General features: G+C 33.7%; 1 protein-coding gene across 3 annotated transcripts in view; it reads left to right on the forward strand.

The window, feature by feature from the left end:
* PPP4R2 (protein phosphatase 4 regulatory subunit 2) overlaps nt 1-23,639 on the forward strand; it is a 53,742-nt gene extending 30,103 nt beyond the window's left edge. For 2 of the 3 annotated variants that reach the window (XM_034658644.1, XM_034658645.1), the window contains 7 exons: nt 7,147-7,317; nt 16,223-16,316; nt 17,889-17,926; nt 18,932-19,006; nt 19,225-19,368; nt 20,086-20,375; nt 20,629-23,639. In XM_034658644.1, coding sequence (XP_034514535.1) covers nt 7,147-7,317; nt 16,223-16,316; nt 17,889-17,926; nt 18,932-19,006; nt 19,225-19,368; nt 20,086-20,375; nt 20,629-20,948 — 1,132 coding nt within the window. In that variant the 3' untranslated portion in view covers nt 20,949-23,639. Of the gene's footprint in view, nt 1-7,146; nt 7,318-16,222; nt 16,317-17,888; nt 17,927-18,931; nt 19,007-19,224; nt 19,369-20,085; nt 20,376-20,628 lie in introns of those variants that run through there. The other variant, XM_019794574.2, reaches the window with a different exon arrangement.
* Nucleotides 23,640-23,781: the final 142 nt, after the last annotated feature.

Here is a 23,781-nt window from a genome sequence, read left to right on the forward strand (position 1 = left end):
GAGCAATTAGATAAAAATTTTAGTGTCACTTCAACATTTTTGTAAAAACAATTGCTGTATTTTTAAGCAGTCAGTACAAAATGGGAATTCAAAAGTTAAGTTCATATTTGTGTCAGATAGTAATTTACTTTTTCCATGATACCATAAGAGTAGGAAAAAGACAATTTTAAAGTTGGTGGGGATGGGGTAGCAGTTCTTAATTGGGGACAATTTTTGTCTTCTATGTAACATTTGGCAGTGTTTGTAGATGTTTATGGTGGTTACAACTTTTGAGAGAGCGGGGATTGGGCACTGCTGACTTCGAGCAGGGGTGCTGCTCAACATCCTGCCCTAGACGGGACATTCCCGTAGTAGAAAGAATTACCAGGCTCACAATGTCAGTGGTGCCAAAGCTGAGGAACCCCAGGATGACAGGATTGTAGAGGACCTTTTCAGACACAAAAGAAATGTCTTGTGACCAGTGAACATAGGTTAAAATACTCAATTTTACTAGCAGTGAATGAAATGCAAATTAAAGTGTTTTTCTACTATTAAATTATGACAGGAGTTTTGAAAGAATTTAATACTTGAATGAAATAGGTGTTTCTATACTGCTGACATTCTAAAGTGGTACAGTATTTCTGAGAGGCTTTTGAAAGTACGTATCAGAAGTTGATATTTATATTTTAGACTTAGTCATTCCACTTAAGGAGTGAATCTATCTTGAAGTAATAAACAGATGCATCAAAAGTTTATTAGGATTTTTTTTTAAGATTTTATTTATTTATTTGACAGAGAGAGAGAGAGACAGTCAGTGAGAGAGGGAACACAGCAGGGGGAGTGGGAGAGGAAGAAGCAGGCTCCCATCCGAGGAGCTTGATGTGGGGCTCGATCCCAGAACGCTGGGATCATGCCCTGAGCCTAAGGCAGACGCTTAATGACTGAGCCACCCAGGTGCCCCAAAAAAGTTTATTAGGATTTTAACCACAATTATTTTTAATTGTAATCAGCTGGAAGAAAATCTAACTCTTTTTAAAATGGCGGGTATTAAATAATGGTGCAACTATATGTGATACAAATTAAATATCCTGCTCTCAGAGACTACTGATCAAGTGACAATACCCATAGTGAATAAGGGAAAGAAAAGGGATATCAAAATAGAATGCCATATTTTAATAAATGAGTAGAATAGAATAAAGTTGAGTGAAAAATACACTAAAATGTATTTTAATGATAATTACCAGGCAGTTCTTGGGCAGTTTTCATTTTGTTTCTATCTGTATTTTCTAATTTTTTATGACTGTACTATTAATATAACAGAAAAATTATTTTTTACACGTTGGTAAAATTTTGTAGTAGTCCTAACATTTCTTAGGGTATTTCCTGAGTAATTGGTCCTTTCCAATATACCAAGTTTCCTTTTGTGTTGGGTCTGTTTCTGGGCTCTCTATGATATATTTTATTTGCTCATTTAATTGATAAAATATGATATGGTATAATCATGATGAAAAAGGAATATTCTCCTGATTGGGACCCTGCTTACAGAAGTTTTCTGAATTAGTAATTTGTGTTTTAAAGTTCTTAAAAATGCTATCATTGTGTTGTGGAAGCAGTTCACAGTGTGTTCTTACTTTGCCACGTGTTTTTGCTCATGTAATTCAATATTCGGATTAAATTTACTTGGTTTTACTCTGTCTTGTCATGTAAAAATTCTGACACTATTTTTTTTAAGATTTTATTTATTTGGGAGATAGAGATCACAAGCAGGGGGGAGGGGCAGAGGGAGAAGCAGACTCCCTGCTGATCAGGGATACTGATGTGGGACTTGATCCCAAGTCCCTGGGATCATGACCTGAGCTGGAGGCAGACACCCAACTGACTGAACCACCCAGGCACCCCAAATTCTGACACTTTAAATCTCCTGATTCGAATAGCTACCTTTTGAGGATTTTATAAACTTGTCACCCAGCCCCCTTAAATTTCTTTTTGTTTTTATTCATTCATTCTTCACATATTCCCCTTTGATATTTGCAAATGGTGTAGTATTTGCTGTCCCCTGGAGATAATAGGGCTCTCCTGTGCTCTCTTGTGTTAGCTTCCCACACAGATTTTGTGTGGAAGCCATTGAGGCTGAGAGAAGTAATCTTAATAGAATTTGGAACTGTAAGAGGCAATAAGTTAAGATGGTGGTCACTGGCCCCTAAAGTGTTCTAGACCCAGCTGAGAAAATAAGGGCTAGATTTTCTGCTCTTGAGCCTCTAAAAAATACCTTTAACCTGTGAATTGTGAGGGAAACATGGTTGTTTTAGTATAGACTTGTAAATTCCTGTGGAGATACAAAGGTCATTGTGTGATATTTCATAGGATATCTTTATTAGTGATATGAGTTGTGCCTTTCTAAAGGAGAAACTGCATAAAAGGAAAGATGGAAAGGAAAGAGAAGAAGTGGAGGAAGGTGAAGTTATTTAAAAAAAAATAATGAGCAATTTCGGTATATTCGTTAATTTTAGCAAAGCAGATTAAAAGTATTTTTTGGAAAGTTTTATGTGGAGGAATTGATTCTGAAGTTGAAAATTATGTTTTATGAGCATCTTTGTGGAATAATTTTATTTTCATTTGAAAAGTAAGGGTTTTTTGGTTCATTTTTAGTTTCTACTCAACCAATGAGTACATTCCTAAGAAAATATTTTTTTGTTGCCAGATTCTTAGTTGATTTGCTCATGGCCTGTTTTTGTGTTCAAATTATATAATATTCAGGGAAGCATTTTCTGTTTTTGGTTTTATCACATAGTGGTAGTGTAACAAAAAACTTTATCTTTCATATTTTTGTAGAAGTGGTTTTTCATCTATGATGGTGTAGTGACTTCTGAATTGCATCTCTTGGATCAGAGTTACTCTGCTTTTGATACCTTTGAAACTTACAATGTGTACAAAATTCATTTTAGTTTATGCGACTTAATTCCTGTCTGACAAGTTAATATCATAGTCTTTGAAGCTCCCTGTTTGCTTACCTAGGCTCTATCTTTTCTTGTCTAGCTAATTAATGTGTGTGGCTGTTTTGTGTGTGTGTGTGTTTGTGGGGTTTTTGTTTTTGTTTTTGATAGCGTGGGTGGATTAGGAAGTAGTTAATGGAAAGATAGGGAAAAGCTTCTGTGTGTGTAGAAATCCTAAATTGTAAAACAGATGATTACTTAGTGGCTTTAAAAACAACAAAAATAGGGGCGCCTGGGTGGCTCAGTCGTTAAGCGTCTGCCTTCGGCTCAGGGCGTGTGATCCTGGTGTTCTGGGATCGAGCCCCACATCAGGCTCCTTCTGGGAGCCTGCTTCTTCTCCCACTCCCCTGCTGTGTTCCCTCTCTCGCTGGGGGTCTCTCTCTCTCTGTCAAATAAATAAAATCTTAAAATAAATAAATAAATAAATAAATAACAAAAATAATTTTTAATTTAAGAAATGAAAACTGGGGGTAGGGAGCATGCCTGGGTGGCTCAGTCAGCCGGTCGTTGGACTCTTGATTTTGGCTTAGGTTATGCTCTCGTGGTCATGAGATCAAGCCCCGTGTAGGGCTCCGCACTTGGAATGAAGCCTGCTTAAGGTTCTCTGCCCTCCCCGTTCTCTGTTGCCCCCCCCGCCACTTGCGTGTGCGTGCATGCGCTCTCCCTCAAAAAATTAATTAAAATTAAAAAATGAAAAGCATAAGACTTCTCTTTCAATAACCTTCCTTGGTGTGTTTTAGTTGAATGCCTGTGGGGAGTCCAGTGAAATTTAGAGATAAATTTAGTAACCATTGGCAATTGTATGTTAACCAGAAATTAGTAAGATGCCTGTCAGAAATTATAATGTGCTGCCTCTGCTCACAAAACCTTCCCAAAATAGACTAGGGAGTGGAAGGAAGAGGTGATCATGCAAATAGCTTTTGATAATCATCCTCTTTAAAATTTTTTGATATTAATAAAATTTGTATACCATATAATTTATTCATTTAATAGAATGGAATTGTCAAGTCCCATGTTAACTCTGTGTTTAACTTAGAGGTACTGCCAGACTATTTTCCCACAGTGGCTACACCATTTTGCATTCCCATCAACAGTGTGTAAGATTTCCAGTTTCCCTGCATCCTCCCCAACACTTGATATCGGCGCATCTTTTTGATTTATAGCCACCTTAGCGGATGTGAAATGGTATCCTGTGAAATCTGGTTTTGATTTGTGTTTCCTTAATGGATAATAATGGTAAGCTTAGTCTTTTAATGTGTTCATTGGCCCTTTATGTTCTTTGGAGAAATGCCTATTTGAATCTTTTGTCCAGTTTTCAACACTTTTCTATTGGGGTAAAATATACATAACAAATCCTGCTATTTTAAGTGTAACTTCATGACATTAAGTACATTCACAATCTTGTGCCACCATCACTATCCATCTCCAGGCCTTTTTTTTATCTTCCCAAACTGAAACTCGTACCCATTAAAAAGTAACACCTCATCCTTCCCTTCCCCCCAGCTCCTGGCTAGTGCCTTTCTGCTCCTTGCCTCTGATTCTATTTTAGATACCTTTAGATACCTCATATAAGTGAAATCATAAAATTTGTTCTTTTGTGTGTGGCTTATTTCACTTAGCATATTGTGTTCAGGATTATTCAGAGTTGTAGCATCTGCCAGATTTTCCATTTTAAGCCCTAATAATATCCCATTGCATGTATAGCTACCACATTATTTATGCATCTCTTGATTGATGATATTTTCCACCTCTTGGCTATTGTGAGTAATACTGCTTTGTGAATTGGTGTACACTTGTATGATTGAGTCCTTGCTTTCGCATGTTTTGGGTATTTACCTAGAAATGGAATTGCTGGATCATCTGGTAATTCTTTGTTTTTGTTTTGTTTTTTTGAGGAACCACCACACTTTTCCATAGTGGCTGCATCATTTTGCATGCTCACCAGCCAGTGCACGGGGTTCCAATTTCTTTACATCTTTGGCCACCAATACTTGTTATTTCCTGATTTTTTTTTTTTTTTTTTTTNTTTTTTTTTGGATAGCAGCCAACCTAATGGATGTGAAGTTCCATCACGTGGTTTTGATGTATGTTATCACAATGGTCAGTGATGTTGAACATCTTTCTGTGTGCTTATTAGTCATTTGTATATCTTTGGAGAAATGTCTATTCAACTACTTTGCCCATTTTTTTATTGGGTTGTGTCCTGTGCCCTCCTCCGTCCTTGCTTATGTGTAGGAGTTCTTTTTATCTTCTGGTTATTAACACCTTATCAGACCGATGATTTGCAAGTATTTCTTCCATTCTGTGGATTTCCTTTTCACTTGTTGATAGTGACCTTTGAGACACAAAAAAGTTTTTGATTTTGATGTAGTCAGTCTTTTTTTTTTCTTTTCTCTCTTTCTTTCTTTCTTTCTTTCTTTCTTTCTTTCTTTCTTTCTTTCTTTCTTTCCTTCCTTCCTTCNTTTTTTTTCTTTTCTCTTTCTCTCTCTCTCTCTTTCTTTCTTTCCTTCCTTCCTTCCTTCCTTCCTTCCTTCCTTCCTTCCTTCCTCCTTTCCTTTCCTTTCCTTTCCTTTCCTTTCTTTCCTTTCTTTCCTTTCTCCTTTCTTTCCTTTCTTTCTTGTCACCCAATACTGTTTATGTAGACAGTGACTGATTCTGAAATGTCTTGGGAATGTATCAGGAGCCTTCTAGGCTTATACTGAAAAACATTTTCTAGAATTTTCACTTTCTGTTTGAAGTTCAGATTTTATCGTCGGCCACAAATATTTTAGTTATTCCTCTTGAAGTCCTTTGTTTTTGAGAAAATGTCTACCAAATTCTCTTGGTCTGAAAAAGTCTTGTTTGACAGTCCTTTCAAGTCAAAATGGCCTTCTAAGATAGCAGCTAGTTCAGCTGGCAACTGTATTCAACTGTTGTTCCTTGAGATGTATATAGTATTTTGATACCTTTTTCATGTATTCATCTCATTTTGTTACACAGAATATTAAGAAGATGCATATTCAGAGGTTGAAAACTAATAAAATTAGTAATTTTTTTGTTTTATTAAACTTTAAATGAAATGGTTTTTTGTTTTACTGTGAATTTGTGGTGGGTGAGGAAGGTGATGACTGCTACTAGTAGATAGGAGTTGGAACTGTTGCCTTGATTTCTGCTAAGTGTCTTCATTTTCCCTGTTGCTCTTCTTGCGCTGTCAGGACAAATATTAACAGTAAAAATATCAACTCTTATTCTTAGGAAAATGGCTTTGGCCTCTTACACTGCACTTTGAGAACTGCTGCCGTTTTTTGTAGGATTGTGGTTGGGAGAGGAGAGTGCAGATTAGCACTTCCCTTATTTTGGTTAAGCAGTCACCTGTGTTAAGATTTATTTGCTGCCATTAATGGTTGTCCTTTCTATTTGGGGAAATGGTTGGTGTTCCTGATTTCTTGGATCTCCTGGAAATTAGGCTATTTAGGCAGGTATCGTCATGAACTTTTTTTTATATTAGTGGTAAAATACAAGAGGACAGGGATAAAAGATGTTTCTATTAATTTAGTAAATGAATAGATATTAAAAGCGCATAAATTATATATTTTTACTTTGCAGATACATGTTGGATAGAACCTGTGATATGTACCTTTTAAGAGACATAAGATCCTGAAAATACTAGCTGAAAGAAAAAGGAAAAATTGCAGTTTATTTTGGTATTTAATAAAGAGACCTTTATTAGTCTATGTAAGCATTGTATCTTGGATACTAAGAGCTTCAGGTCTGGAGTCATTCTGACTTGTCTATTTAAAATGTGAACTTGGGGCCAATTTCTAATAACCTTTTTAAGATGGGACAGTTACACCTCCCTGGCTGGTTTGTTAGGAGCAATAGAGTCAAAGTAATGTTTTAAAAATGAGACATAATACATAATAGGCTTTCATTTTAAAGATTTTTATCAGAGATTGGGATTTCATTTGGGTCAGGAATGGGGAGAATTGGCTGTAACCAGTGTGGAGCTTGTGAGTCAGATTCATCAGGCCTGGTACGTGCTGCTGAACAAAGACATTCTCACTGCCTCTTACTTAGATCTTAATTTTATTAGCATCAGTGTTATGGTATACTCTGTATTTGTGCTTTGTGTTCAGGAATTGTAAAGCTACATGTTACTGTGTTTTTTTGTTTTTTTGTTTTTTTTTGCTTATAGGATTCAGTGGTCCCAATTTAAAGGCTATTTTATTTTCAAACTGGAGAAAGTGATGGATGATTTCAGAACTTCAGCTCCTGAACCAAGAGGTCCTCCCAACCCTAATGTCGAATATATTCCCTTTGATGAAATGAAGGAAAGAATACTGAAAATTGTCACTGGATTTAATGGGTATGCACTTAATACTATTTTAAAGGTTTAATTTTTATCAGAACATTATGGATTTTTATTTAAGCATTGATTATTGACTATCCATTAAATAAGTTCTGTGTCTCTGGTGACGTTTAGTAGCTAGTGATTTTTAGCTTACAAGTATTTAAAATAATTACAGGATATTTATTTATGTAATTTATTTATATAACTTGAATCACCTTTATGGGTATCAGTGGCGTTTGGACTTTAAATGGGTTTGATGGTGGAAACATTCAGGAAATATGTTAGCTTTTTCTTTCCATTATATGTGATATTATAAATCTTTATAGTTTGCCTAGAACCTGCATATCATTGAGATGAGTAACATTTTTTTTTAAATGAAAAATAACAATTTCTGAACATATTCTACTTAGGACTTTCTATTTAAAATTTTTTTAGAGTTCCCCTTTTACTCCCAAGTAACAAGTAATCATTTTTAGCCCTTTGTAAAACATTGCATTAAAAGATACACTGCATTAAAATAAACTGCAATTTTAAAAAATGTTGCGTGTCATATTCTGTGTCATTTTAAATATTTTTCTTTTTAGGACTTTGTATTTATAGGGTTTTCTTTATTGAAGGGAAGAAGTATTTGTGAAGTTGAATTGTTCAGTATTTAGATTGACATTAGCAATTTGGAGTGTGGGGTGACAATACCGAATTTAATGAATTGTGGATATGTTAACCATGAATTCATATTTGGGATAGGTTTTATTTGAAAAGGTTTTATTTGTAAGTATTTTTAGGTAGCATAAACAGTCTCATTCTTTTCAGATATTTAAACACATGGGATTTGCAACAAGGTAGTGTAATTCAGTTAACCCTTTGTTTTATATCATGTTTCTGTGCTTTTAAGTTTTGAGTTTTGCTTAAAATAAATTCTTGGGCTTTGGTTTTAGGTATGTTACTAAAATATTTTTTGGGGGGTAGAATTTACAGCTTTATCTTTGAACTGCCTTTGGGGGTTTGGAATGGGAGGGAGACTTATTTTGACTTTTACCCTATTGTATTTTTTTACACTGTACTGAAAATTATTTATCTGTATGCACATACTGCTTTGTCAATAATAGTATTTTTTAAAGGTACATACCCAAAGCCACATACTTTATATTAGAAATATGTTGTGTAAGATTTACTCTTGAACTGAATTAATCATTATAAGAATACTTCTTTGGGATAGTTATAAATAGTACATAGGAAGTACCTAGACATCATGGCTCGTCTTCTCATTTCAATAAGTTATGGCTACCATTCAAAATTAAGAGTTAAGGTAAAGCAGGTCATATTATGCTACTGCTTTGTGAATGTTAAGCTAATAGACTGGTGATTCTGAATTAGTAATACTGTTTTCAGTTCTTTCAAAATTAGGATGCACTAGACAGATATGTAGAATAAATAAATCTGAATATTTATGATTTCTTAGTCTGTAAAACAGGTAATTCACCTACTTCTGAAAATGATTTGAATGGTCATTAAATGCATGCCTAAGACATATAATTGCTTTTAAAATATTTTTTATCTTTGAACCATAAGTATTTTGAACTTATATTGTTTTTGATTTTTCAGAATAGCAGTTTATGAATCCTTTTCCCTAATCAGGCAGGATTGAAGTCTTAATCAGTGATAAATATTTTTCAGTTTTTAATTAGCCTTTTTGGTCTTTATTATATTTATAGTAATATATTTATATGATTTATTATGTTATATATTGAAACATGTTTATGATTTTTTTCAATAATATTTTTATGTTTGAATATATATCAATTAATTGGTGTTTTAAAAATTTTGCTAAGGGTGGTGGCTATAAGTAGCATTTTGGTCTTTTTCAGCCAGATTGAGAATTTATCCTTTTTAGTATACCTTTCCCACTGTTTATAATAGGTCACCTTTTAAGTTAGAGAAATATTTGTTCATGGTTTTGAAAAGATCCTTAAATGTCATAGGAGTAGTACATAGAGAAAAGAAAGTGGGATCATGTCATATGCTAGTTGTATTTTCCTTTTCGAAGAGCTTTGAAATCTCTGTATCAGCGCATTTATAGAGGTATCACTTCTGTTCGTCTTATGTATTTGAAATGACTGCATTATTTTTTATTATACGAACAAGTTTGCATTGTTTCCATTGGTGGTGGGTGTTTATTTTTTGGCTATTATAAGTAGTGCTTGTAGGAGCATCCTTGTACATACCTTCTTGTGTTGATGAATGTCACACATTGAATGTATGTGTAGATTGCTTTTAATTTGTAGAAATAGAATTGTTACAGTGTGCACTTGCTTAAAATTTCTGTTGAACTGCCAAGTTAACCTTGCAAAATGTGTATCATTTTATGTGTATATAAATGCAGATATTGTAATTCTTTAATATTTTGTGTGTCTTTGACTGCGAGTGAAATTGAACATCTTATCAAGTGCTTATTGGCTCTTACACATGGTGGTTTCATACCCTTTCTTGTTTTTCATATTTTGGGGTGATTTTCTTATTGGTTAGTTTATTGTTTTGTTTTTGCTTTTAATTAGTAAAAGCTCTGTTATTAAATGCTTCACAGTATTTAGTAATGAAAAAGATTATCCATTTTCTAAAATTATTGTCGTATATTGTCAGCATTTAAATTTTCCCTCTTGAAATGGAAATTGTCCATTCACTTGTTGGCTTGAGTTTTTGAACTGTAAGAATCTGGAAAACAGGGTTAACCTTCTTTTCCAAACAAGGCCTACAACAGTGAATGCCTGAACAGTAGGTTTTCAAACAAGTACTGAATAAATAAATGAAAGGGAATAAGAGCATGTTTTTATATTTATATTTTATTTCTAGTAGTTCATTCCTACTAGTACACAAAGAGGGATTTCAAGGGGTAGAAAGAATGTAATTTACATTGCTAATAGTTTTTTAAAAGATAGTGATACATCCTCTAAATTGCTGACATCGAAGAATAATGAATATAAATTAACTGTGTGTCTTTGCTTCTCCTTTGTCAATGTTGTTAAACCTAAGACCTTTCTAAAATAAGCGGTAAATTTCAGTTACTGTGGGTGGTTGACTAAAGTAGTGTGGCTATGTATTTATGAGCAGGTCTGGAAAAAGTACATAACCATTTGATACCTAAAAATCTTTTTAATTGTCACATCGTCTTTCTAAGGCAGGTATAGTTGGTTACAACTGAAGGGCGCTTTTCATCTTTTGGCATGATAGTCTTTCTGAATATTGAATTTCTTCTCTAAAGTTACTTTAACGTACATGATTGACCAGATTTTTCTTACTCCTAAAAACTTTCACATTGTTTTGTATGTGTGTTGCACACACAGAGATACCAGATTTCTGCACCTGACAGTGTGCCTCTTCATACTTTTTCAAAAGGTCGTATATGAGATTTTTATATTCTTAAATCTGGATCATAAATTTAATGCATAATCCTTTTGTGATTTTGTATTGTTTGCTTTACAGTTAATTTGAGATTATTCAGAGATGAGAGAATAGGTTCTAGCTTTTTGTTACTTTGTTCTCTTACTTCCTTTGACCTATTTTATTGCTGCTTCCTGAATTCTCTTCAGTTGGTTGGGAAAAAGGGTTTTTGTGTCAGTATTTGTTGAGCATATTAAATCTTTTAGCTAAATGTGTTTATTTCTGTTTTCTTTGCTCTCTTTCACTTAGCATAACTAGTTGAGAACTGAAATTATTTAGTAGCCTTCCCTCCTCGTTTTTCCCGTGTTGTCTTGTCGTTTGATCATTTGGTTTGATTTGATGTTCTAATAAAATGTTTTAAATTGAAAGGTAGGATATAGCAGAAGTCTAATTTTTTCTTGACATTTTTTATTTGATACCAGGACAGTGACAATTCAGACTACTATAGGCACTACAAAAGATGATTAACTTGATTGAAAGTGTTGACAGTTGCTACACATTTATTTTGGGATGGGGAATGGCACAGTTAGTTTACAAATTACTTAGCATTATTTAAAGAGGCTAATTCTTCATTTTCTTAATTGTTTGTACTTGTCATTTTATATTGGTGTTTTCAATAAATCTCAATTTCTGACATTTGATTTGAGGTAGAAAAAATATATATATAAGACTATCTAACTGTGTGTATATTTATACAAATCTAAAACCTGAGTACAGATAGAGCATATTGCATAGGTAATTAAGATAAAGATAGATAATATCGCATGATTCCAGTGATACTTCTGATTTTTGTAGGACTTAAGAGTAAACAAAACTGAACCTGTTCAACCTTGGATAACTGAGATAGATATATAGATATTTTTTATTTATTTTATATTCTTGGTGATAATTGAGATACGTTTAAGCTAGTTTTTACCTGAATAGTTCAAGTCGTATTTAAGTAATTCTGTTAACTAAGGCATAGTATAAATGTAGCTGTTCATAGAAAATAAGGACATAAGAGAAATGACATCTTTATGTATAAAACTTAAGTGAGCTGTCTATTTTAACATTTTTTATAACATGTCTGATTTTATGGTTCTCTCTTAGTTTTTAGACTCAGATGGTCTCTGTGTTATATTTTATATTCCTTTATTTTTTTCATGAGGAAAGTTGCTTGTGTTACAAAGGAGTAGTCAGTTATCTGTTTTTTATCTTAGATTTCTAAATTAAATGCATTTTCCTTTTCTGAATGTCTTCTTTCCAACTGAATACATTGTATACATTCAGAATATTTGTACATCTTAATGATGAAACATTTAAATAGACCTAAGATAAATTTTAGTCAAACTGTAATTTCGCAGTTTAAAATATAAGATAGGAAATTCTTCCTTTAGGTGTTGGCCTTATTGTTTAAAATTTGTTTCTGTTAAAAATAGCATTGAAGTGCTAATTCATGCTTAAATGTCTTTCTCTGATGTTCAGCCCCTTTCCTGTTATTTGAATTCTCATAGCCTTCAGGTATGTAAAACTTCAGTGAATGGGGACACATTGCAGTCAAATTCAGATATACTCTGTAATTAATGTAAAATGTGTTAGTTGCTCTCCTTCGAATTAAAATGAGTATTTTAAAAGACAGAGATAAACTTTTGGTTTTGTTCCTCTGTAGTCGGTCTGTGGAGTGTTTATGCTTTCTACAGCCTCCATTAATTAGTGGGTGAGATCAGGATGATGAAAGGAACTAAGATTTAATGAACATCTTATAAAATATTTCAGTCACTTTCACGTGGTTTATATACATTATATTTTATTTAGTCTTAATGATAATCAGTAGTGAGAAGTATACTTTCAGAATCCCTGTTTTCTAGATGTGAACATGAAACTTTGTGATAAATTCAACTTGGACACGGTCTCTCGGGGCTAGCAAGTATGCCTTTTTTTAACCACACTACCTTATAATTTGTACATCAGAGGTAGACTGGACATCAGTGTTCTGTTGTGTTTCTGAGTAAATACCATTTGAAAGGACCTGTCACTTTTGGATCCTTAATGTAGGTTTTTTCCCCCCCAACTTTTATTGGATTTTGTAGACACACCTTTTTTTTTTTTTTTTAAGTTGAAAATGCTAGCTAGTCATGTTCCTTTTAAAAGCGCCCCCTAGGCGCCTGGGTGGCACAGCGGTTAAGCGTCTGCCTTCGGCTCAGGGCGTGATCCCGGCGTTCAGCCTGCTTCTTCCTCTCCCACTCCCCCTGCTTGTGTTCCCTCTCTCGCTGGCTGTCTCTATTTCTGTCGAATAAAAAAATAAAAATAAAAAAAAAATAAAAGCGCCCCCCTACCTACCCAGTTCCTTATGTAATCTTAGTTTTTATCTTAGGATGGCAGGCAAATAGGTATTATATTGCAGAGTAAACTGAATGTATTCTATTTGAAATAACCCCAGATATTTTTCTGTTAAGTTACTTATTTTACAGTGTGTAATTCCAGTGAACATCCTTACCCCATTTCTCCAAATTTAGGGATTCTGGTTCAGATTTTTCATTGTGTGCATTTTTGCTTTTTTCTTTTTAGCACACAGGGTCTTAATTTAGTTAGTGATTTTTACTGGAAAAAGTTTTAATATTTTCAGGAGTTAGAATAAACTTTTGTATGCTGTGTCTAAAGACTGACAGAGAGCAAACCTGGCATATAGTTTTTGTTCCATCCATTCATTTTGGAATTGTTTATCTGGTTTAGTCTTATACCTCCTTTTAAAGATCTTAGATTAAGTGTTCCAGGTTCAGGCTTGCTTCCTTGGCATACAGTTTATTCTGTCTTGATAACATTGTACAAAATTTTATTAACATATATTGTAGCTATTTACGTGCTCTGATTTCTAGCTTGTGGTAGACTTTGATATTTACCTAAAAGGTTAAAAAGTACAACTGTGTAAAGGGACCTTCAGTGCAATTGTTAGGGTCATATTAATGTTTCCAAAGGATACTTTTATTTACAAGTAATACTTGTATTTTAGCCTGCATACACAAGGGGGTGGGTATTATATGACATTTTAGTGCCATCTGTTGGACACTTCGTAAAATACCTCAAAAGCTCCTGAAAGTGTCTAAGGAGTAAACAGATTTTACCATGGGCTTTTATTGCTAACAGTGCTGTGCAAACATAATACATTTTTCCCCCTAAAGGCAGTATTATTTACCAACACATGCATTGTTAATAATTGCCTACACTTTTACTTACCTTCCTGAAGAAAATTAGCCAAAACATGTAAACATTATTAAACAGAAAGTTTAAAGAAACTTACGTTTTAAAGCTGTTTTTAACTTACGGGAAAATACTGGTTTTTGGTATTTGAAAGAAATTTAGTTGGAGGAAAAGACATAGATAATATCTGTTGAAGTATTTGTCAGTTAAGTATTATTTGAATATTGTTAACACTGGGTGCTATTTTGCTTATTTTTGAATAATGTGTACACTTTTAATTGTAGTATCACTGTGAGTTAGTTAATGAGGGAATAGCATAGGTGGAGTTTGTGTGATTGAGGTTTGGAAAGTAGTGAATTTGTAGAAGGGGCAGAGGTGCAGGTATACCATTAATACTCAGAAATCAAGGTGGTACTGCATTTCAGATGTATATGTGTACACATAACTTGTATATTGAACCTAATATAAAGGAGGAGAATCCTACTCTTAAGCTTTCAATCAAGTCTGAGGAAAGGCAATTTGTAAACTCATGTTGTTTATTATGTATGTAGCTTGGGAAAATATTTTCCTAAATTTTTTAATGCAGTTAACAGTTTTGTGTATTAGCTATAGGGTTTCCCTTACGTGGTATCTTTGTAGGAATGAATAGAACGGTAAGCTGTTTCATTATTAGTAACGTTGGTGTGCAAAACTAAGATTCTTAGTTTTGACTGTGTGTGTACTCACTCCACTTCGACCATATTTTCAAAAGGAAGAAACCATATGCTTTCTCAGAAACCCAAAGGACTTTCCTTTAGCAGTCATGGTGAACATCAGAGTTCTGTAATTTCTAGTTGCTTCTGAGTATTTGTGATATGAGACACACATTCTGTCTTTTAGTTAGCACTCAGTCTTTTGTTGACAGAGTGATAGCTTTGTGATTTTTAGGTTTTGATGCTACTTGAGAAAAGGTTTATTCTTGGCCTCTCATAAATAAAATGCTTATTTTTGTATGAATAACATACACTTTATACCTTTTCAAAATTTGTTATAAACCTGACACTGACTTTTTGTAAGAACATAAGAATAATATTGATGCTAAGAATATAAGAACTTAAATATAGTCTGTCCCGTTAGAAAATAAACAAGATTTTAAGTAGGAATAATGGAGAGGAGGACAAGGGATTTGAAGTTAGAGACACTGGGTTTGAGTCTTGGCACTATTTTGCACTAGTGGTTTTCCTTTGTGGGAGAGTATTGTGTCAAAATGCCTGTACATAGTAAAGAACTTTGTGAATATTAACTCTTAATTTGAGGTTTTGTAATTCTCTTTATAAGGAAAATAAATAGATTTGAATGGCATATAATGAAGTCTGAAGTTTGTTTGTACTTTTTAGCTGTGTTTGTCCTATCAAATGCTTTTATGTTTGCTGTTCAGACTGTAATTGTGAGGAATGCTAGTGGTGTGTGTGATAGATTTTTTTTAATATGTATAAATGATTTTAGTTCCAACTTATATCAGTTTTGTATTTGGTATGATCAGTTGAAAATTTGATTATGGTAAGGTACTTATCAAAATATCAATTGTGTTTGTGTGTATTTTATATCTGATGAAGCATAGATTGTATGTAAAACTGACTATGGAGCAGAACCCCCCCCCCTTTTTTTTAAAGATTTTCTTTATTTGTGAGAGTGAGAACATGAAAGGCGGGGAGGGTTTAGAGGGAGAGGCAAACTCCCTGCTGAGCAGGCAGCCCAATCTGGGCCTCGATCCCAGGACTTCCGGATCATGACTTGAGCCGAAGGCAGATGCTTAGCAGACTGAGCCACCCAGGTGCCCTTGGAGCAGAACCCTATTTATAATCCTTTTTCATTGGAATCATTTGCCTTGTTCTGTCTGATAACAAAACATTTGTAGTTTTATTTGGAGACACTGTTAAGAAATCTTTGTGTGCAAAGGAATCCTTGAGAAGTTCCTGTATTTAATAAACTGTAATTTGATTATTATTTGTGTTGCCTCTCTTGTAAACTTTAAAATAATCATACTCAGAATGTTAAAATATGTTTCTCCATTAGTTTTGAAACTTAAAATTTTGTGTTCTTTTTTTAATTGCTTTTTAAGGCAAGGGATTTTCTTGTTAAAAAGACAGGTATGCTTATTGTCTTGCCTATTTTTTAAGTCACTCATCTATTCATCCCCGTTGTAGCATTTTCTTTTGGCGCTTAAATACATGGGTGACTAGATAAATCTTTAAATAGCAAGAGTGAAATGTTCCTAATTCTCTTGGTAATTGATGACCTCAAACTATAAAATTATATTTTTTTGCAGTATCCCTTTTACTATTCAGCGACTATGTGAATTGTTAACAGATCCAAGGAGAAACTATACAGGAACAGACAAATTTCTCAGAGGCGTAGAGAAGGGTATTTATTTTATCATTGGGATTATATTAAACTTTAATCTATTTCAGAAGAGAGCACTGAGTAAGTTCTGTTTCAGGCACCTTTTCTTCGAATAGGTTTCCTGAAACCTACCTGAAGTTTTTCCAAATTGTTTTCCTAATTTGGGAAAAACTAAGTTTTGGAGTGAGATTTAATAGGAGGGACACAGAGAGAAGACTTGCGATCAGTTAAGTTTGGGGAAAGCAGCTTATGAAATGTATCTTCAAAATTCCTAGTATACATTGACATTAAAGGCTCTGCAAAGTTCTGGAATTGATATTTTAAACTTCAGTTGTGTTTTGCACACTTGTTTACCCATGGAATTCATTTCGGGATTTCAGAAGTGCACAACTTTGGAAAATCTGATAGAAAAATTTAACTTAGATATTGAGAAAGATGTAGATCAGAGTTAAGAATGAAGAAAGCATTGGTGTTTTTTGTGGGTACGGGATGTTGTAAGAGAAGGGGATTTTGGATCCAGCAAACAATGTGATGAACAAAGACATCAAGGTGTTTGAGGGAATGAAAAGTAGGAAATTGACTTGTTTAGAGTGAAGAACTAGTGAAGGAGCCCTGTGGGAACCAAGATTGGACCAGTAGGTTGCTAATTCCCTCTCTGATCTTAAAACGTAGTCCAATGTTCATTTTATGGTTCTAATTCAAATTCCGTTTATTCTATCCTTGGAGCAGTACTAAAACCATTACTTAATGTTTACAGTAGATCCTAGGGCCTTACTGGATTAATTCATTTTGTTGAGCTGCCATGCCCTTGATTTAATAAGATTCCTGAAGGGCAGGAAACTGAGATGATTCTTCAGTACTTATTTTCAGCTTATTGGACTTTTAATAATTAGATTCTGACAATCTTTGAATGAAGAGGCAGTCAGAGTAGTCGTACCAGGAGTGGCCCTGTCACCAAATCAGGACTGCAGTGTTTCATATTTGGGTGACCATGGACCAGTTACATAATCTAAGTCTCATTTTCTGATCTGTGAAGTATGGATAATAAGAGGGCTGTGGAGGGGATCAAATGAAAAACACTTCGGCTCATACTACACTTTTAATGAATCTTGACTATTGGTAAAGTCAGTATTACTGGGAAGATTATATTAAAAAGGTCTGAAGCTCTTTTTGTGTGTGTATGATGCTACTGCACATCAGACCTCTGATTGGGTGCGGCTTTTTAATTACATTCATTATACATGGCCTAAATAGTTCAATCTCTGAGTATCTTGACATGATTTTGATGTAAAATAAGAGTGTGATTCCACTGGATTACATTTGATATATGATGTCAGGGCTCCAAAGTAGCTAGAGTAGAGTTAAAATAATACTGGACGAAGGAGCAAATGGTTTAGTAGGTTCTTAGGTTTAGCCTGTTATTGTTTTAGTTTCTGTTGTTTGATTAAAAGTTTTCTACAATTTTATTAGTAAAATTGGAGTAGATAGGAACTTAATCTGCCAGGGTGATTTTGAGAGCTTAAAAACAAATGATTAAACTTCATGTCGTAGTGCTTTTCCTCCTATTAAAGCATCAATTTTTGTTATTGCAGAATGTGATGGTTGTTAGCTGTGTTTATCCTTCTTCAGAGTAAGTATAGAGATTTTTGTATTTCTGTATATACTGATTATATCATTTCTAATACATTAGTCTTTAAATTAGGTTACATTTCTTTTACATGGAATGAAGCAGGATGACATCTATAAATACTGTGAACCTACCACCCCGTCCCTCAAGTAAAATGTTACCAATGATTGTTATCTATATTTTTCTAGTAAAGAGGTTTGCATCAAAGTGATTGGTGATTTACTGTAATCTTAACGATTTGTGGATTTATGTACTGTCATGGTACTCAGGGCCCTGAGATCCCATCCTAGATTCCTTACCATGATGTCTCTGGGGCATAACTCTTAGGTTTGGAATAGTTCCTTGATGACTTTACTCCTCATGATGGAAAAGTATTTCCAGTTGTCAAGATTTATATAGCAAATTAATGTGTTGGTTTAAGACACAGCCCTTGGCACTATTGATGTTTTGTTATGAGTGGTTATCCTGGGAATTAAAGCAGGTTTAGTGCTGTCCTTGGCTTCTACCTACTGGATGCCAGTAATGTCCCTCTTTCCCTGAAAAATGTCTTCAGACATTGCCAAAAGTCTCCTGGGATTGTGGGCTCCATGAAGGGGAGTTGAGAGGAGAATGTTGTCTCCTGTTAAGAAACACTGGATGTATAAAATGTCTGTGATTTCATAGACAATAACAGTTTGTTTTTAGAACTCTCACAAGAATAAACCTGTGTTAAATGAGATCTTAAGGTAATCCCATACTTCTGTTTCTCACAGAAGTCTGTTTGGTTCTGTGACTATGAGATCATGCAAAAGATCTTTTAGACCTATGGCTCTTATCAGAATTAAAGAACTAAACGATCTATAATAGTGTTTTTTTNCTTAAGGTAATCCCATACTTCTGTTTCTCACAGAAGTCTGTTTGTTTGGTTCTGTGACTATGAGATCTTGCAAAAGATCTTTTAGACCTATGGCTCTTATCAGAATTAAAGAACTAAACGATCTATAATAGTGTTTTTTTCTTTTCTCATAGGAAAAACAATTCCAATAGTTTAAATCGAATGAATGGTGTTATGTTTCCTGGAAATTCACCAAGTTATACTGAACGGTGAGATTGATTGCATTTTTCTAATTTTGAGAAGCAGGTTCAATATACTTTCTTAAATAAAGTTGGGCATTTTATGGAAGATATAGGATACCCTAAACAATTAATTTGGTAACCCTAAAATCAGAGTAAATACTTCTATGATGTGTTCACATAAGCAAACCTTGGGAGGGTGACTTCTTACCAAAATGGGAAAATGATGTTCATTTATCTTACCCTAGGTCTAATATAAATGGGCCTGGGACACCCAGGCCACTTAACCGACCAAAGGTTTCTTTGTCAGTCCCCATGACAACAAATGGCTTGCCTGAGAGCACAGACAGCAAAGAGTCAAACTTACAGCAAAATGAGGACAAAAATCACAGGTTTGTATGTGATTTGTATTTAAAAACAAAGTTTTCAAAATAGGTTGACATTTATGCATTATTTTCAGCGCTCATTATTTACTATATACTGTTTCGAGGAGCACAGCAAGGTATTAGTGTGGTTTATGGCTTCTGGACATTTCAGCATTAGCACATGGTGAAGATGGTCATAAAGGAGGCTTAAAACTGCTGATTTGGGGAGATCCTATTTACAGTAGGATCTTCATAAAGTGGTTATGGTTATGTTTTCTATTTCTTGTTTTTGAAAGTAACCTGAAAAGAGAAAAGATTTATAAATGAGTTGGAAATTTTGTGAGTTATTTCTCATTGTAGATCGTTAAAGAAACCTTTTATTTATCTCCTATCTCAAATTTTCTGCATCACATGAAGAGAAAGCAGACTAAACGAGTAAGAGGTCTTAATGAGTACATCCATTTGGAAGACTTGTAGTTCTCTTATGGGAAGACGTTTAACTTCCTGGAGAACTGGGAACTGAACAGAAATGTCATATAACTTGTTGACTAGTTCTAGTGGGAAATATTCATGACACAGTTTAGGTTCCCTTGAAATTATTCTCTTGTGTTTTTCTTTGCCCAGATGTTATAATTTAACTTTGACACTGAAATACAATTTTAAAAATTATTAGACCTTAAAAATGAGAATGTGGAAGATGAAGAAAACAATCTTATTAATGACACTTTAAAAAAACATTTACAGTGACTCTTCGACATCTGAATCAGAAGGTTCCTCAGTGAGCCCTATAAAAAATAAACATCCAGACGAAGATGCTGTGGAGGCTGAGGGCCATGAGGTAAAAAGACTCAGGTTTGACAAAGAAAGTGAAGTCAGAGAGACAGCCAGTCAAACATCTTCCAGTGAAATCGCTTCGGTTGTGGTAGAAGAAACAGAAGCATCGTCATCATCTCAGGATAAAGACAAGGAAAGTCGTTGTACCAGGCAGCACTGTACAGAAGAGGATGAAGAAGAGGATGAAGAGGAAGAAGAAGGTATTTAGAGACCATCTGTAAAAGGGTGGAGTAAGGAGATCCTCAAATTCTTGTACTTCATTTTGCGTGAAAGAATTTAACATAATGGAACTCCTTATAATGCTGATATTGGGCTTTTCTCCCACCTGTATGTAGTTGCTGCTGAGTTTCAGGGGATATGATTTGAACTGTAGAATATCAGAATTCATGAAACTTAACTGTGGAGGTATTTTGAAAATAAAATTTAACTACAACAACATTTGCTTATTTTTAGAGTCTTTTATGACATCAAGAGAAATGATCCCAGAAAGAAAAAATCAAGAAAAAGAATCTGATGATGCCTTAACTGTGAATGAAGAGACTTCTGAGGAAAATAATCAAATGGAGGAATCTGATCTGACTCAAGCTGAGAAAGATTTACATTCTGAAGGTAGTGAAAATACAGGCCCTGTAAGTAGTGATTCTGATTGCCATGAGACAGAAGAATTATTGGGATCCAACTCCAGTAAAACTGGAGAGATTCTCTCAGAGTCATCCATGGAAAATGACGACGAAACCACAGAAGTCACAGATGAACCAATGGAACAAGACTAACTGTTTAGAAACGTAGATGCAGTATTTTACATACAGTTCTGGTTTTACACTGTATAAAACTTTTATGTAATAAAGTGGACCTTTAGTTTTACAAGAGAAGCAGGTTGTAAAATAAAGTACTTTATGGGATAAATCCTGAAAGAGTTGTACATGTAAGAACTGTGAATATCAGCTCCTCTGGGTCCTGCGTACCGCTGACTTTTTTTTCGGTCTGGTCAAATCAGTGGTTTGTGTATAGATTTTTTTTTTTTTTTAAAGAATTAAAGTTTTTAAACTGGAAGGTAATAATTATAATTTTGAAAACCTTTTGGAGATTATCACATTTAGTTTATACATATGCAAGAAATCTCTTTGTCTTGTCTCTTTCTGACAACTCTAGCAGTTTTCATATTTTGGTCATAGTTTCAACATTTTAACATGTGAATTATAGGGTTTCATGCTGGTTTCCAGATTTTATTGTTTGACTATGTACAATGGAACTTTAAGTCATATATACATATATATATATATTATTCTAAGGGGGGAAATGTTATATTTTTCTGTTTCTATAAGAGATGAATACGGTGGATACTTTTTCTATTGGTAATGATTGAGTTCACCTCATTCAGAAGATAATTTTCAGTTTCTCTTCTGAGTAATTCAAATAAAATCTGGCCCTTGTGAAACCCTGGAAATAAGTCTGTTAAAATACCAGGTTAAACACATTCCAAGAGATCTGTTCAAACTAAAATTCTTTTGTATACTTCTGAGGTGCCTGAGAAAAAGACTTCATTATTTATGAGAAAATATGCTTTATCTTGGAAACTGTGTTCAAACATTAGCTTACTATTTTGTAGAATGCTGACATGAGACCGTCTCAGAAGAACCCGGCAGGTTCCTTGACCTTTTGCTTGCTTTTCTGAACATTGTGAATATTACACATTTCTTTCTAAATTATTCTAGAGTATGCAAATGTCAATGGTATGAAACCCCACTGTACTGGAAGAATTAATATATTACTATAGTAATGTACTGGAGCTAAATGACTGAAGCTTTAGGGGTGCATAGAAACCACCATAATTTGTATGACATTTTGAAGTGAATTAAATATTTTTGAACATGCTTCTTCGACAGCCAGTGTTATATTTTTCAGATTAACACAAAGCACAATGATTACTCTAAACTCAATATTTTCAAATTCACATATTTAAAAGTCATGCAAGCTGCAACTTCCCTGTCAAAATTACTGGCTGCCAAATTTATACCTGTTTCTTCAGCTGTACCTTTTGATATTTAGAATTTTTAAATTTCTGTAAAGTAGATTTTGTAGAATGTAATGTGTTCACTGCCTTTGTGAAGCGGTATATAATTGTATAATTTCTGTGTGTAAACTGAATGCTTGGGCTTTCAATACAGTATTCATATAAAGCAATAAATATTAATGTTATGAAATATTCGAGTACATTTTTATCAAAATACAAAAGAATCCCTTTTTTAGTTTCAGATACCTGAAAATACACAGTTGAACTTACAAAACTGATGCAAACAATTTCTGACACTGTATCATAATCTTTGGGGTGATGTGCGTGGCAACCACAACTTTTGCATTTTGACTACTTAAATTGCTATGAGAAAAATTACCAAAATGATTTGGCTCCGTTTATGTTTATAGGGTAAATATACTACTGACTGACTTGACTGTCAGGTTCACAGCAGCTAGATGATATATTTAAGAATATGTCTAGTAGTTGAAATAAAAACTGAATTTCGATTTACTGTACCTAGGAGGGGAGAAAAATCATACATTGTAAATTTTTAAAAATTTTTTTGCAAAAATGGTGAAGCCAATTTTAAATGTGACATTGATTTGTAGTGACCTATTGACCTATTATTTTGTTGAGGAATATTTTGCCAATGAGAACAGATTTTAAACATTTTAAGTTTAGAGATTTTGAAATTTTCTTTAGAATATTTATGAAATTATTGTCAATAAACGTATTCTTTAAGATCCTGTGACCTTTTGATATTTTTTGTTTTAATTGTGCCATGGACCATTTGTAAACAAATCAATTTACTTTTGTTGGTTATAAGTTGAAGATTAAGCGTCATGACTTTTGAGGTCTGTGGTTTTATTTGTAAACTTGCAATTGCTATTTTTGCAAGGGCAAATGTATTTCTTTATTAAATAAAGTACAATAATGGTGAATGTACCAAAATGCCATCACTTAACTCTATGAGAGATCTGCATTTTAATCTATAGTTTAATAGTTTTAATATTTATTAGATATTCATATGTTGATCATAGATCAAACTTGTTGCTGTTTATACAGATAATTGTAGAATGCTCATGGAATATCTCCTTTAGGGTAGGTGGAATACTTCTGTAGTTAAACTGGGAAACCTTGTTCAGCTGGTTTAAGATACTGATGCCCACTTGGAAGTAGATTTCCGCAAGTATGCATAGGTGCACTTACACAGACTTTGCTTGACGAGAACGTCAGTTCTAATAGTAACTGATTCAGATGTGAATTTTTTTAAAGGCTAATTTTAGGCACATTTTCTTAACACATCAGCAAAGTCATTTAAAAGATCTAAATGAAGAAGCAAGACCTCAGTGATTAAAAATGTTATTTTATTTCCTTTTTTTTTTTTTTTTGGCCTTGAGCAGATTGTTTACCTGTTAGAATCTAGACTCTGAATCCAACATGTAAAGAACTTGAAATCTGATGAGGATACAGAATATATGCATAATATGTTTTTAGCACTTTCCCCTTTTAAAAAAGTGAAAACATTATCCTAGTACATTTTTTAAAAATACATCTTTTCAGTTTTGAAAATGTAGAACAGAAATGAG

The sequence above is a fragment of the Ailuropoda melanoleuca genome, chromosome 4, assembly GCF_002007445.2.
Source record: "Ailuropoda melanoleuca isolate Jingjing chromosome 4, ASM200744v2, whole genome shotgun sequence".
In the NCBI taxonomy this organism is placed as follows: Eukaryota; Metazoa; Chordata; class Mammalia; order Carnivora; family Ursidae; genus Ailuropoda; species Ailuropoda melanoleuca.